The following is a 15,780-nucleotide window of genomic DNA, read 5'->3' on the forward strand; positions in this document are numbered from 1 at the left end:
CTTTTGATGTATCTATTTGTATGAAAATACCGTTTTCTAGAGTTTCGGTTACCATTGAGCCGGGTTCCAATAACCAATACTATATGTTAACATTGGGTAAAGTTCATAACTTTCAGCCCTTCTTCTGGGGGCTTCGACGGATTAAGTCATCCTAAAAGACATAGTTATAATATTTTCGACCATGCTGAACAAAATGGCTATCTCAAAATTTTGATCAGATGACTTTGGGAAAAAAATGAGCGTGGAAGGGGGCCTAGTTGCCCTCCATTTTTTTGGTCACTTAAAAAGGGCACTAGAACTTTTAATTTCCGTTCCAATGAGCCCTCTCACGATATTATAGGACCACTGGGTCTATACGATCACACCTGGGAAAAAGAAAAAAAACAACAAAAAAACAAAAAAACAAATAAACACGCATCCGTGATCTTTCTTCTGGCAAAAAATGGAAAATTCCACATTTTTGTAGATAGGAGCTTAAAACCTTTACAGTAGGGTTCTCTGATACGCTGAATATGATGGTGTGATTTTCATTAAGGTTCTATAACTTTTAGGGGTTCTTTCCCCCTTTTTTCGAAAATCAGCCAAATTTTCTCAGGCTCGTAACTTTTGATTGGTAAGATTAATCTTGATGAAACTTATATATTTGAAATCAGAATTAAAATCTAATTCTTTTGATGTATCTATTGGTATCAAAATTCCGTGTTTTAGAGTTTCGGTTACCATTGAGCCGAGTCGCTCCGTACTTATAGTTCGTTACCACGAACTGTTTGATACAGTCAGTCAGACGGGTACCCAAAACAATCTGTGGGAATACTTAGTTATATATACTTAATTATATACGTGTATGGTCAGTAACTCGAGATAAAAGAATGAAAAAACCATTGAAGTATCAGATCTACTACAAATTAAATAAAAACAAAAATTTTTTTAAACTGAAATAAGGAGCAACATTAAAACATAACCTGAACAGACACCAGTCCGTATGTTATTACTGCTGTTCAACACTCAACGCCTCGCTCTTTACGCTAAATTTTTTTATTGTTTTAAAAAATGGACTTGTGAGACAGATTCAAATTTTATCGGAAAGAGAGTGGCGGTGATGAGGGGACAGCCCCTTGCACATAAGGAATAATTTCTGTTCGTTTTAAGTTTTAATGTCGCTCCTTACTTTCAGTTTAAAAAACTTGTTTTTTTTATTTAATTTCTGATCGTTTTTTAGTTAATGCAGCTTTTATTTGCATAAAAATTTTACTTTTCTTTTGCTAAATGGATGTCTTTACAAATTAACTTACGTAACTAACTTCTATATTCGTATATTTTTCTTCTGGCAAAAAATACAAAGTTGCAGATTTTTGCAGATATGAGCTTGAAACCTATGTAATAGGGTTTTCTGATACGCTGAATCTGACGGTGTGATTTTCATTAAAAATCTTTCACTTGCAGGGGATGTTTCCCCCCTCTTTAAAAAATCGAGTAAATTTTTTCAGGCTCTTAGCCTTTGATGAGTAATACTAAACTTAATAAAATTTATATATTTAGGATCAGTATTATAAACACATTCTTTTGATACATTTATTGACATCAAAATTTCGTTTTTAAAAGTTTCGATTACTATTGAGCCGTATCGCTTGTTTTTTTATTGTTTTTTTTTATTACGTATATGTTATTACTTATATGAAGGGGTTCTCCCCTTAGTCAAAACCACGCTCTTTAAGTTAAAAGTTAAAAAAAAATTTTATTCAAAAACCCCTGAATAACAATGGCCGTTTAATTAGAAGAGATAGCTCTTTTTAAAGCACTAAAAAAAAAAACTGTAGCGTAATGCGCGTGGTGTTGACTTGGGGGAGAACCCCCTCACATACGTTATAATTTCTGTTCGTTTTAAGTTCTAATATTCCTTCTTACATTTCAGTTGAAAAAACTTGTTTTTTTTTATTTAACTTCTGATCGTTTATTAAATAAATCTTGTAAATCCGGCGCCCCATTCAGAGAAAAGTCCCATACACCAAAGAAACATCATCCACGGAAATATTCTCCAGAGTACTCCCCTCATCTAGCCCCCCCCCCCTCCAGAAAAAATACTTCCTGAAAATGGTTGTATACTTACCAATAACAAATAAATAATGCTGGCAAGTCCGGCGCCCCCTTAATGGCAATTTCCCTTCCCCCATGAAAACTTCCTTCATGGAAAGATCCTTCCATATAGCCCCCGACCCTCTCCTTCCCCCACCTACCAGAAAAAATCTCCTCTGAAAAAGTCTGTATACTTCCCAATTACCAATACTATATGTTAACATTGAGTAAAGTTCATAACTTTCAGCCCTCCCCCTGGGAGCTTCGAGGGATTAAGTCATCCTAAAAGACATAGTTATCATATTTTCGACCATGCTGAACAAAATGGCTATCTCAGAATTGTTATCAGATGACTTTGGGGAAAAAATGAGCGTGGGAGGGGGCCTAGTTGTCCTCCATTTTTTTTGTTTACTGAAAAAGAGCACTATAACTTTTAATTAGTGTTCCAAAAAGTCATCCCACAATATTCTTGGCCAGCTGTGTCGATACGATCACCCCTGGAAAAAAACAACAAAAAAACAAACAAATAAACACGCATCCGTGATCTTTCTTCTGGCAAAAAATGCAAAATTCCACATTTTTGAAGATAGGAATTTGAAACATCTCCAGGAGGATTCTGTGATGTTCTGAATATGATGATGTGACTTTTATTAGGGTTTTATGAATTTTAGGGGGTCTTTCCCTATTTTTTCGGAAATCAGCCAAATTTCCTCAGGCACGTAAATTTTGATAGGTAGGACTAAACTTGGTGAAACCAATATATTTGAAATCAGCATTGAAATCTGATTCTTTTGATATATCTATTGGTATCAAAAACCCGTTTTCTAGAGTTTCGGTTACCATTGAGCCGGGTCGCTCCTTACTTACAGTTCGTTACCACGAACTGTTTGATGAGACCTACTAAGCTACAATATATACATAACTTGATCTTATTTTAGATTAAATAAAAAGTTTTTTAACGAAAGTAAGGAGTGACATTACACATTAAAACGAACAGAAATTATTCTGTATATGAAAGGGGCTGTCCCCTCCTCAACGCCCCGCTCTTTACGCTAATGTTTTTTAGTTACTTTAAAAAGTAGAGTTTTGACAGAGTCAAACTTTAACGTAAAGAGTGAGGCATTGAGGAGAGGACAGTCCCTTTCATGTACGGAATAATTTCTGTTCGTCTTAAGTTTTATTGTCACTCCTTACTTTCAGTTAAAAAAAACTTTTTTCTTATTTAATTGCTGAACGGTTTTTCAACTAATGAAGATTCGAATTTGGCCGTACATGAAAAATTAAAACAAAATTTTCATACTATTTTTGGCTGATTTATTGTGTATATGAAGGGCTGCTCCCTCCTCAATGCTTTGCTCTTTACGCTACTTTAAAAAAAATTCCTATTCTAATTAAACGGCCCCCGTATTTTAATTAAGTTTTGATCGTTCTCAAATAATGCCGGTAACTCTGGCCCATCTTTCATGAAATATACCCCCCCCCCTCACTGAAAACTCCTCCGTGAAAATTTCATCCAACGTAAAGTGCACCTCCTCCCCGTCAAAGTCCCTTCAGACAGTTCCATCCTCAGAGAGAATCTCTCCCCCTTCCCCGTAAAAGTGGTTGGGGACAACTCTGCCTGAAACATTCTCCTTGACATTCTTTTATGTGCATAAGACTTCAACCTCTGATCGGTTTCTCGATCACTCCAGTAATGCCCGTTTTTGTGGAAATTATTTCCCGGAAACCAAAATACGCGGAAAACAGCCCCCGAATAATTCCCCCGGAACATCTCCACATGTAAAATTTAGCAATGAGAAAGTACGACGATTAAAAAGAATTCGTATAGTAATTCTGTCAAATCGCTTCAGTGTAACATTTTCCCTGGAAAATTCACCCCTCCCCCCTCCTGAAAATTTCCCTCCCCGAGGAAGATTCTCCCTATAGAAATCCACCCGAAGCCCAACCCACCCCCACCCCCCGAAAATGTCTGTATACTTCTCAATAACAAATACTATATGCAAACAATGGGCAAATTTCATAACTTACAGTCCTCTCCCCACGGAATGTGGGGGAATATTTTACACCTAAAGACACATTTATTTGATCTTTCAACTATACTGAACAAAATGGTTATCTCAAAATTTTGGTCAGATAACTTTGGGGAGAAAATGGGCATGGTAGACGACCCAATTGCCCTCCAGTCTTATTAATCAGTTTTAAAAGGCAACAGACCTTTTAATTTCTGTTCAATTGCACCCTCTCCCGATTTTCTAGGACCATTATTTCGATACGGTCACCCCTGAGAAAAAAACAAATAAACAAATAAACACGCATCCATATTTATCTTTTGGCAAAAATAGCAAAATTCCGTATTTTTGTATATAGAAGCTTGAAATTCTACGGTAGGGTTATCTGGTACGCTGAACTTGATTACATGATTTTCCCCAAGATTACTTGAATTTTAGGGGATGTTTTCTTCCTATTTAAAAAATCAGGGAAATTTTCCTAGGTTCGTTACTTTTGATGGGGTAGCACTGAATTTGACGAATTTTATATGTGTGGAATCAGTAAAATAAGGTGATTTTTTTTTATGTATTTATTGATATTAAAATTCCGTTCTTTAGAGTTTCTGTAACTACTGAGCCGAGTCACCCCTTACTTACAGTTCGTTACCACGAACTGTTTGATAGCTCAAATGCGTTTATTTTTAGGAAATTACTCTAGCACTATTTCTTATAGGTTCCAAAAGGAGTCCTTCTCCATTTGAAGATACAACGCCTACCGGAAGTACATCAGCTTCTAGGAGGAACTCAACGAAATCCAGTACATCATCAACTGATGAATCCGATTCTAGTACAGAGGTGGTAAGTACTTCTGGAGGTAAAGGCTAATAAAATAATATTAATAAACCTTTTTAACAAAGGAGTATCACTAAATTTGATGAAAAATCTATTGAAAAAAGTCTTTCATGTTCAATAGATTACAGAAAAGAATTTTAAATACAAAATATATTTGAGTTGTATTTCCGCATCCTTGTGATTAGAATTTATTTCAGCCTTTTTAAAAGTTTTCTACTGACTTCTTTTTCTGTTCATGATTGATTATAATATTTTTTGAAAGTTCCATTGGCTCTGATGTTTCAGTTACACTCAGTGCATGGGCGCCCATAGGCTGAATTTTCGGGGGGGGGCTTACCTAATCTAATCGGTACTTCCAAGGCTATTTAATAGAAATCTAAAAAAAAATCTGATAGGCACCGCGATAGCGCTGCCTATTTTGATACATCCATTTTGTTCAGCGTAGTTGATAGGTCCGGAAATTATGACTTTGAGGATGACAACCCCCCCCCCACACACAGCCCTCAGGCCAAGGGTTGTAAGTTATGTCCTGTGGAATAAGTTTTTTTTAGAAAGGTTGGTCGTATAAGCTTCGGAGGGGGCTCAATTGATTGGTAATCAGAAGTTCCACTGGCCTTTTTAACAGACAAACGTGATTGGAGGTCATCCCCCCCCCCTATACCAATCATTTTCCCAAATACATCCAATTAGAATTTTTTAAATAGCCATTTTGTTCAGCGTAGTTGAAAGGTCCAGATATTACGTCTTTGAGGATGACCCTCCCTTATAGCCCCAGGGCAAGGGTTTTAAGTTACGCCCTGGGGGAATATAAGGTTTTTATAGAAATGGTGGTCGTATCAATTTCGGAGAGGGCTCATTGGATTGCTAATCAGAAAATATAGTGCTCTTTTTAAGAGTCAAAGTAATCAGAGGGAAAATACCCCCCCCCACACACACACACACGCAAGCATCGTATTTTCCCAATCGTATCTGATAGAAATTTTAAGACGGCCATTTGTTGTTGTAGAAACTTCAAAAAGGACTCATTCGGTTGGGAATTGAAAGGGCTAGGGCCCTCGTTAATAGTCAAAAGTGATTGGAGGGCAACCATTCCCCATGCCCATCATTTCCCCAAACACTTCCAATCAAAATTTCAAGATAGTTATTTTGTTTGACGTAGTTTAAAAGTCCAGTAATTATGTCTTTGAGGATGAGAACCCCCCAAAGTCCTCAGGGCAAGGGTTGTAAGTTAGAGTCAAATTTATCGGAGGGCGGCTATATCCCTCCCCCCACGTCATATTTTTCCCAAATGCATCCGATTGAAATTTTGATATAGCCATTTGTTCAAAAATAGTCCAAAGACTCATAACATGGCCTTTGGGGTTGACGCAACCCCCCAGAGTTTGGGGGGTATGTGTTGTAAGTTATTCCCCGGGGACATGTAAGGTTTTTATGAAGGGTGGTCTTTTGAACTTTAGAGGACTCATTTGATTGGAAGTGTATAGTTCTAGTTCCATTTTAAGAGTCAAGCGTGATGGATATAAAATAGCCCCCCCCCCTCTCCTGATATCCTTTTTTCCCAAATACATTCGATCGAAAATGTGAGATAGCCATTATGTAACCAATAGTCCAAAGAGAATATAACAATGTCTTCAGTAATCAAATATAAGAAATATTTAGGCGGACGTTGAACTGGATCAAAACAACCTATGAGCATATGGACTTTCAAAAAGGTGCCAAGGCAATATCTCAAAAATAACTTCTATTATTAAGTTAGACCCTTAAGAGTAGCCTAACTTGTGGGGTTTTGAACAAGCCAGAAGGCACTATGTGCATACTTTTAATACTGGCACTGCAGGTACTATAAGTAATGACGCTAAGAGTATTGAGGTGAAACTTTTAGGAAACATTTAGGGGGAGTTCCAAATAAAAGGAAAAACTGTATACATTCAGGTTTTCAAAAAGGCTTGTAAGCAATATCATAAACAGCACCACTCTATAATAGCTGGAAATATCATTGAAACATTTAAAGAAGCTAGTTTGATTCAAAATTAAAAGTTCTGGTGGCCTTTCTAAGAGTAAAAAGAGATTGGAGGGAAATCAGTTCGTCTCTCAAGTATCTCCCCCCCCCCCCACACACACACATGCGTCATATTTTCCCGGTCACATCTGCTAGAAATTTTAAGATGACCATTTGTTGTCGTAGAAACTTCGAAAAGGGCTCATTCGGTTGGAAATTCAAAGGGCAAGTGCCATCTTTAATAGTCAAAGGAACATAACAATGTCTTCAGTAATTAAATATAAGAAATATTCAGACGGAGGTTGAACTAAATCAAAACAAACTATGAGCATGTGGACTTTCAAAAAGGTGACAAAGCAATATCTCAAGAACAACCTATATTATTATGTTAGACCTTTAAGAGTAAGTCGTTGGGGATTTTGAACTAGCCATAAGGCACTATATGTATGGGCCACTTTTAATACTACCACTACAGTTACTATAACTAATGGCGCTAAGAGTACTAAGGTGAAACTTTTAGGAAGTGTTTAGGGGGTGTTCCAATTAAATGAAAAAAGTATATGCATTCAGGTATTCAAAAAGGCATATAAGCAATATCATAGACCGCACCACTCTATAATAGCCAGAAATAGCATTGAAATATTTAAAGAAGCTAATTCGATTCAAAATTGAAAGTTCTAGTGCCCTTTCTATGAGTAAAAAGAGGAAGAGATTGGGCATTCAGACCGTTTCTAAAGCCGATTTATTTCCCAAACACATCTAGTCGAAATTTTGAGAGAATTAACTTGTTCAGCATAGTAGAACGGTTCAGCAACTATATCTGTAAGAATATTGGGCGTGTCAACCCCCCAAAGTTATGCAATTTGCCCAAAGTTTCTCCCAACATACAAATAGCAAGCCAAACTATGGATTCTTATAGAAAAAAACCAAAAGATATAAAAAAAATTCATGAAAATGACTATGTCAATCAAAACGACCAGAAATTAATTAAAAAAAACTTTTTCCACAAAACAAGTTTTTCAAAGAAAAGTAAAGAGCTCCATTAAGCAAAAATGAGCAGAAGTAAAGTCAATAAATAGCCGAGTCAAACTCAAAACGAGCAAAAATTAACATGAGCAGGACTGATAACCCCCATGCCTTCTCAAGACCAGAAAATAATTTGCGCTTTACTGAAAACAAAATATGTTTAATGTTTTCACTTTTTTTTACTTAAATAAATACACAAAATTTAAGACTTTAAGAACTGACACCCCCCCCCCCTTATGGGTGCCCATGACCCAGTGTCAGCAAGCACAGGTTTTTGTTTATTGAACTTTGCCAAATTAAAAATAATAACATCAATCAAAATAAAATGATTGATTGATGATTTAACTTTGGAACAGCTTCGACGTAATTCTTATAATGATTTCAAAGCTACAAACCGATCAAATAGCTAAAAAAGCAGTCTTATTGGTCATTCTTCAGTAAATTCAAACCAGCTGAACTGTAGTCTGTCTAGATCTTGGTCTGAAGGCTATTCAAACCTGTATGGTAAGCCTGAAAAAAACATTAGACTGATGGGCTGCGCATTTTTGAAAAAGAGGAGGATACAAAAGTATTATGTCTTTAGTCCCCTTATCATTCCATGCAGTTATGTTGTGACTATCTATTATCAACTGGCTAGGCCAATTGCTGGTATTTAGAAGGTATCTTCAATTACCTCAAATAGCGTATACCTCTAAAAAAAACTTTTTCACATGCTGGCCAATAGTCTGCGTTGCGCAGGTACCGATTTCCTGATTCAATGCCTTCAGTCAGGAGTGCAATTCGTTGTTTGGGGTAAATCATCCGACACTTCCCGTGTTTTCCCTCCAGATTTCTCCAGGTACCCATTCAGAGCTGGATCGGCTCTGGCTGAGCTTAAATGGGCACACCATTGATCCCCATTCCAAACCAAATAACCAGCGACCCCCAGGAATCGAATCCCTGACCTCAGGATTTCAAGCCCGGAGCACTAATTACCCGGCTAGGACGGTCAAATAGCGTATCACTAAGCACTATTTACAAAATGGTGGAATGGGGGGAGTGGTACTCTGAAAGCACCCAGAATACATAGAAAGAGTACATAGTATTGAATATTTTATGTGTACAGATATCGAAGTGGATACATCCCCTCCTTTCTTTAAATCCCTGATGATTCTTTGGAGGCTAAACCAGTGGCCTGGGAGGTTTCAACCTGAGCTTATAAGATCTTGTATCTTCAGTGACAGTAGATTGTCCATCAGTCATGCTTGCCGCTAGAACTTTACCACCAACATGCATCATGGCACGTGCTGCTGCAACTAAGACGTTATTGATGAATAACTTTTTCCTCCCATAGAATTTTAAACTAGTAAATGACTTATCGAACAACTTTCTTTTTTTTATCTATTTTCTCTTCTAAGAAAACGTCGAGTTAAAAGATCCTTACATCCGGGTAGGGTTCTTTCATGTTTTTATAAAAAAAAAACTGAGCTAGTTCACCTCAGATCTAGGTTAGAAGAAAATTCATGGGACATTTTGGAAAAGAATACGGATTTTAACAATTTGACTCCTATTACGATTGTGTTAAAGATTATCTGTTGGTACATGTAACAGTTTGACATTCACCGGTGGATGTCCGAAATGCCTTTTTTTTTCTCCTTGGATTCAGTCAGTGTTGTCAGTCAAGTTTTCAATTTAATTCAAGGTTTGATGATGACAGGTTAGGCTAAATTAGGTTATGTTAGATTAAGTTGGGTTAAATTTGGTGACTCTGAGATTAGAAATAAGTCACCAAAGATTATGAATATGAGTTTTGAAAAGGGAGAAGTACCTAACGATGTTAGTACAACCATAATTAAACTACTGTATAAGAAAAGTGATAAAAGTGAGTGTGGTACTTATCGAGGTATTAGTCTGATCTATGTAGGTAGCAAATTACTTAGTAATATGATACCTTTTAGACTGAGAGATCCTGTAGACAAAAGTTTTAAGAGAAGAACAGTGTGGTTTTAGAAAAGGTAGAAGATGTGTCGACCCATTTTTCACTCTTAGGTTAATAATTGAGAAGTACCTTATTTGTCCAAACACCTTTGGTCCTCAGTTTTATAGATTATGAGGAAGCGTTCGATTCTGTTGATAGAAGAGCTTTAGCAAAGGTTTTATCCTTGTAGGGTATACCAGACAAATACATTAAAGTGATTAATGCTATGTAGGAGAATAATACTACTGCAATTAAGGTAGGAAACAAGGTTAGCAGCTGCTTTTGTATTAAATCAGGAGTTAAGCAGGGTTGTGTTCTATCCTCCTTTATGTGGAACATTTTGATGGGCTTTGTCTTAAGGAGCACAGGAAAAACAGTGGGAGACCACGGAATCAAATGGAGAGGAAAAACTCTCCTGGACTTAGATTTTACTGATGATTTTAGCATCCTAGCTGAAAGTTTGAGCAAAAGGAATGAACTCTGAACTTTTTCACAGTTAAAAAAGTTTGCAAGAAGAGGAAAATGTTGACAAACCAAGATTAGAATATTGGAAGGAACAGTGATGACAGTGGTCAAATATGGCTCTGAAGCATGGACAATCCAAAAAGCAGAAGATTTACTAGATATTTTCTAGAGAAATTTTCTACGGATTGTTCTGGGTGACCTTATTTCAAACTGTAGGCTGTACGAAAAATGTTGTTCAACCCCGCTTTCTAGGGCTAAAATAAAAGAAAGGTTGAGATGGCTGAGGCACGTTCTCTGGATGAAAAATAACAGATTGCCGAAGATTGTCCGTTTTGACCAACCGTCTAGGGCTAAACGGAAATCACGTCGTTGTCGTCTGGGGCAGGAAGATGTCATAAAAAAAAGATTTAAAAGAAATGGGAACTTCCTGGGAGGGTGTAAAGAGGGAGGCTGTGAATAGATTGGGATGGAGGAAAAAGAGCGTGCTTAGCTGTGTTGGCCTCAGGTGGCTTGGTGTGGCAGTGAGTTGTTGTTATTAGTAGTAGTAGTAGGATGTGTTAGATTAAGTTTTTAACCCATTTCTGATATTTACAACCAAATTTAAGCTAACCTAACCTAAATTAATATAATCTAACCTAACTTTAACTTTTACCATCATAGCTTGTATAAGACTGAAAAAGCTGACTCGCAAAGCTAATTGAATCTATTCAGAGATTAAATAAAAAACAACAAGTTTTTTTAACTGAAAGTAAGGAGTGACATTAAAACTTAAAAGGAACAGAAATTATTCCGTATACGAAAGGGGCTTTCCCCTCCTCAACGCCTCGCTCTTTACGCTAAAGTTTGACTCTGTCTCACAACTTTATTTTTTAAAACAATAAAAAACTTATGTAAATTTTTATAAAAACAGTTTGTTGTAACGAATTTTTTTTTTATTTATTATTCCGTATATAAAAGGGGCTGTCCCCTCCTCAACGCCTCGCTCTTTACGCTAAAGTTTGACTCTGTCTCACAACTTTATTTTTTAAAACAATAAAAAACTTTAGCGTACAGAGCGATGCGTTGAGTATCGCTTGTTTTTTTTTATTGTTTTTTTTACTACGCATATGTTATTATGTATATGAGGGGGTTCTCTTTTTAGTCAATACCACGCTCTTTACGTTAAAAGTTAAAAATTTTTTAAATTCACAAACCCCTGAATCACAAAGGCATTTTAATTATAATAGATAGATATTTTTAAATAACTAAAAAAAACTCTAGCGTAACGAGCGTGTTAATGACTTGGGGGCGAACCCCCTTATATGCTTAATAATTTCTATTCGTTTTAAATTCCAATGTTGCTTCTTACTTTCAGTTTAAAAAACTTGTTTTTTTTTTATTTAATTTCTGATCGTTTTTTAAATAATGCTTGGAAATCCGGCGCCCCCTTCATAGAAATGTCCCTTACCCCAAAGAAACATCCTCCACGGAAAGATTCTCCCGAATAAGCCCCTCCTCCATCCCCCCCACCAGAAAAAATCCTTCCTGTAAATTTCTGTATACTTCCCACTCACCAAGACAATATGTAAGCAATGGGCAAAGTTCATAACTTGCAGCTCTTCCCTTGTGGACTGTGGGGGATTACTTCATCCTAAGACATATTTATTAGATTTTCGTCTATGCTAAACAAAATGGCTATCTCAAAATTTTGATCGGATGACATTGAGAAAAAAATGAGTGTGGGAGGGGTCCTAGTTGCCCCCATTTTTTTGGTCACTTAAAAAGGGCACTAGAACTTTTAATTTCGATTACAATGAGCCCTCCCATGATGTTCTAGGACCACTGGGTCGATACGATCACCCCTGGAGAAAAAAACAAAAAACAAATAAACAAATAAACACGCACCCGTGATCTTTCTTCTGGCAAAAAATGCAAAATTCCACATTTTTGTAGATAGGAGCTTGAAACCTCTGCAGTAGGGTTCTCTGATACGCTGAATATGATGGTGTGATTTTCATTAAGGTTCTATAACTTTTAGGGGGTCTTTCCCCCTTTTTTCGAAAATCCTAACTTTTAGGGGGTCTTTCCCCTTTTTTCGAAAATCGCGTAACTTTTGATAAGTAGGACTAAACTTGATGAAACTTATATATTCGAAATTAGTATTAAAATCTGATTGTTTTGATGTATCTATTGGTATCAAAATTCCGTTTTCAACAGTTTCGGTTACCATTGAACCGGGTCACTCCTTACTTACAGTTCGTTACCACGAACTGTTTGAAAAATGAATTTCGGACATTCACCAGTGAAGGTCGACATTAACTAGATTTCGGACATTCACGGTGACATATACACTAAAGCTCTTCGTGATTCAAAGCATAAGAAATCTATTTCCTGATTTCATGTGCAACCCCAGGCCTTCCTAGAAGCTAGAGAAGGAAAAATAATCAAAAAGGGAAAATAGGAAAAACCTAACAAATCAGAAAGGTCACCTTCGAGTGCTACTGATGCAATATAGTAGTAGATTCATACTATAGTGCAATGTAGTGCAATATACATAGTAGATTCAATATAGTTCATTAATTTTGAAAGCTGAGTTTGTTTATTATTTTTAAAAAGTTTCGGAACTTGGAAAGGATATCTAAAAAGCGTGGCAGGTGATCGATTCCTTCGTTACGTCTTGATTTCGAACTGGTTTGTCCCTCCAACTTCGTTCGTTCATAGTCATTATCCAAGGTAAACTAAAAATTCATCTCTAGACCAGGACTCTATAACCAGTTTCTGAATTATAATACTGAAACTAGAATCAATGATAGGTTAAATGGTCCATTGTCATCTGACCTAGATTGTTAACCAAACAAGGAAGTTAAGTTCATTATTCATTTGATTATTTCACCTTAGGAGAGACTTTTAGATTTGTCTTCTGAAAATGGAATTTTTGCCGATTCTCTTAACCGAGTTGTTTTTTAAAAAGGTGGTCTGCTCGATTACTGTTGGAACTAATTTTATATTTTGATTTTGCTTTATTCTGTTTCAAACAACCTTTCTAATTCCAAATTAAAATCATTGCCAAACATTTAGGCACAAAAATTTCAGGCAGATCAAAGACCGGAAATTGATTGACTCTGCTTAATGGTCGTTTTTCATATAAACAAAGGAAACCAGCCAAACTGGAGCTCAAACATTACGAATCTCTGTCAGATACACAATCTTTTTCATCTCAAGTTCTAATCGAGTGACTTTGCTTTTGACAGAATCTCAATCATTACCTCAGCCGCGTTTTCAGGCTCAGTGGGTTCGAACACGGGTTGTCCTCGTCTAGTTTCAAGTTTCTAGTTTTTCGTCTAGTTTTGTCTAGTTTCAGCGAGTTCGAAGCTTCAACCCCGTGTTTGATACACAATATGCACTGACGCACAACACTTAATCCACGAGACGAGAACAACCCGTGTTCGAACCTACTGATCCGTGAACAACCCGTCTTTAAACACGGGTTGTTCTCGTCTAGTGCATCAAGCGTTGTGCATCAGTGCATCAAGTGCATCAACCACGGGATTGAAGCTTCGAACCCGCTGAAACTAGACGAAAAACTAGAAACTTGAAACTAGACGAGGACAACCCGTGTTCGAACCCGCTGAGCCTGAAAACGCGGCTCTCAATTCAGTTTTGATATGTATCAAAATATCCTATAATGCTATGCATCTGTTTAAGGGGGGGGGGGGTGCAAAGCAGATGATGTTAAGAAAATCTATTCATTTTATTTCAGATATTGTAGGTTTTTATTAATTGATATTTAATTTTTGGTCTTTAGTTTTATGTTGATTTTCAGTTTTTTTCTTTTTTTATTTAATTACCAGTGCCATATTTTTGTATGAAGTTGGCTAAAATGAATTATTAGTTTAATAACAATGATGGTTATAATCATTATTTGAGGCATTTGATTAAAAAAATGATCAAGAAAACCAAGAAAACGAGGGTGATTTTCAGCCAGTTGACAAAATGAAGGGAAAATAAAAATAAAGAATATTTTCTCAAGGAACCTCCACCAAACCGATCTCAGTATTAACACAGAAAATATAAATGATAACAATCTTTTGAAGTGTAACATAATAATATTTTTAAGTGAAATCTAACAAATGAGAAGAAAATTTTAAACAAAAAATAAAATAAAAAAGAGCACGCCAGAAACAAATTAAACAGTATTTTAGAAAAGAATGGGCAAATATTATGTCCATAGCGAACCTTTGGATTAAATCATCGTAAATTAAGTAAATAGGAAAAACCCGTTTATCTCGACTTGAAAAGTGAGGTCTTATTTATATATTTTTCTGAGTTTGATTGCCTCCCTTTAAGATTGTGATAAACAATTTATTATGAAAATTAAAATGACCTCGTCAAAAATGACTAACTGATCAGGATGTTCAAAAGCATGGAGGGGCAAAGCAACTCATTATTTTAACGTTTCGACTTTATAGGCTCGCTTATTGAAAGCTTGTGTTCGTGCAGTCTTTCTTCCAACTGGTGATGGGTCCTGCCAAAGCTAAACCACCCACAAGAACACGAGACTCATTAAACGCCACTCCCAAGTATAGGATCAGTTTTATCTTACCTCAGATTGAAAAAATTTTGAACCCTTAGTTTATTTCTAAAAGAGATGGATAGACTGTGTTCCTTCGAAGATTTTTCAAAGATATCGCTGAGTCTCAGAATTTATGGCAAAATTTCAAAATGTTGTTTTCACTTGTACAATTGACTTAAAAATGAGGGATGGGCTCATTATCTTGTTGTTTCACTTTTTTATTCTTCTGTCTGTAATTTCCCCGATATGTTTAATGCGATAGCCATGACAAAACAGAATATTCAGAGACTACATAATTGTTTGAACAGACTTTCAGAAAACGGTCGACTAAAGAGGTAACCACACCTCTTTTCATAAAAGGAGGGTGGTTTGGCGAAAAATAACTATATTGAGTTCAGATTTATTTGACGTTTATTTTTTGAAATCAAAAGCAGTTCAAGATACATATAGTTTTTCAATAAAACTCAAATGACGCAGTACACTTTAAACTTTTACGGTTTGGGAAGGGGGAAAATAGCAGTAACCAAACTCTTGTTTTTATTAATTCTTGTTTATTTTGAATTTGACTTGGACATTCAATTTAAATTTTACTCGTTTTGAGATTTATTTACTCATCTATATTAGTACCAGTTGTCTCTATGGTTTTTATAATGGTTTATTTTGATTTCTGTTCGTTTTGGGTTTCATTTATTCTTTAATAGTAATTGCTGGCCGTTTTGAGTTTAAATTATTATAAGAATTTAATTCTGCTGGCCATAAGTTTAATATGGTCTACTCTTCTTTGAAAAACCTCCTTTTCAAACAGAACCTCCTTTTCTACTCGTCTTCTTTAGAAAAGTTGTTTAATTAACATGAATAAAGATATGGC

General features: G+C 36.0%; 1 protein-coding gene across 3 annotated transcripts in view; it reads left to right on the forward strand.

Annotated features, from left to right (window-relative positions):
• The window catches only part of Pkcdelta (Protein kinase C delta), a 260,317-nt gene that overhangs the window by 163,122 nt on the left and 81,415 nt on the right, over positions 1-15,780 (forward strand). For all 3 annotated transcript variants that reach the window (XM_089100650.1, XM_089100649.1, XM_089100648.1), the window contains one exon: positions 4,795-4,919. In XM_089100650.1, the coding sequence (XP_088956776.1) occupies positions 4,795-4,919 (125 nt within the window). The remainder of the gene's footprint in view (positions 1-4,794; positions 4,920-15,780) is intronic.

This window comes from Artemia sp. Qi Xiang Cuo, chromosome 14 (assembly GCF_049724085.1).
Source record: "Artemia sp. Qi Xiang Cuo chromosome 14, ASM4972408v1, whole genome shotgun sequence".
Lineage (NCBI taxonomy): Eukaryota > Metazoa > Arthropoda > Branchiopoda > Anostraca > Artemiidae > Artemia > Artemia sp. Qi Xiang Cuo.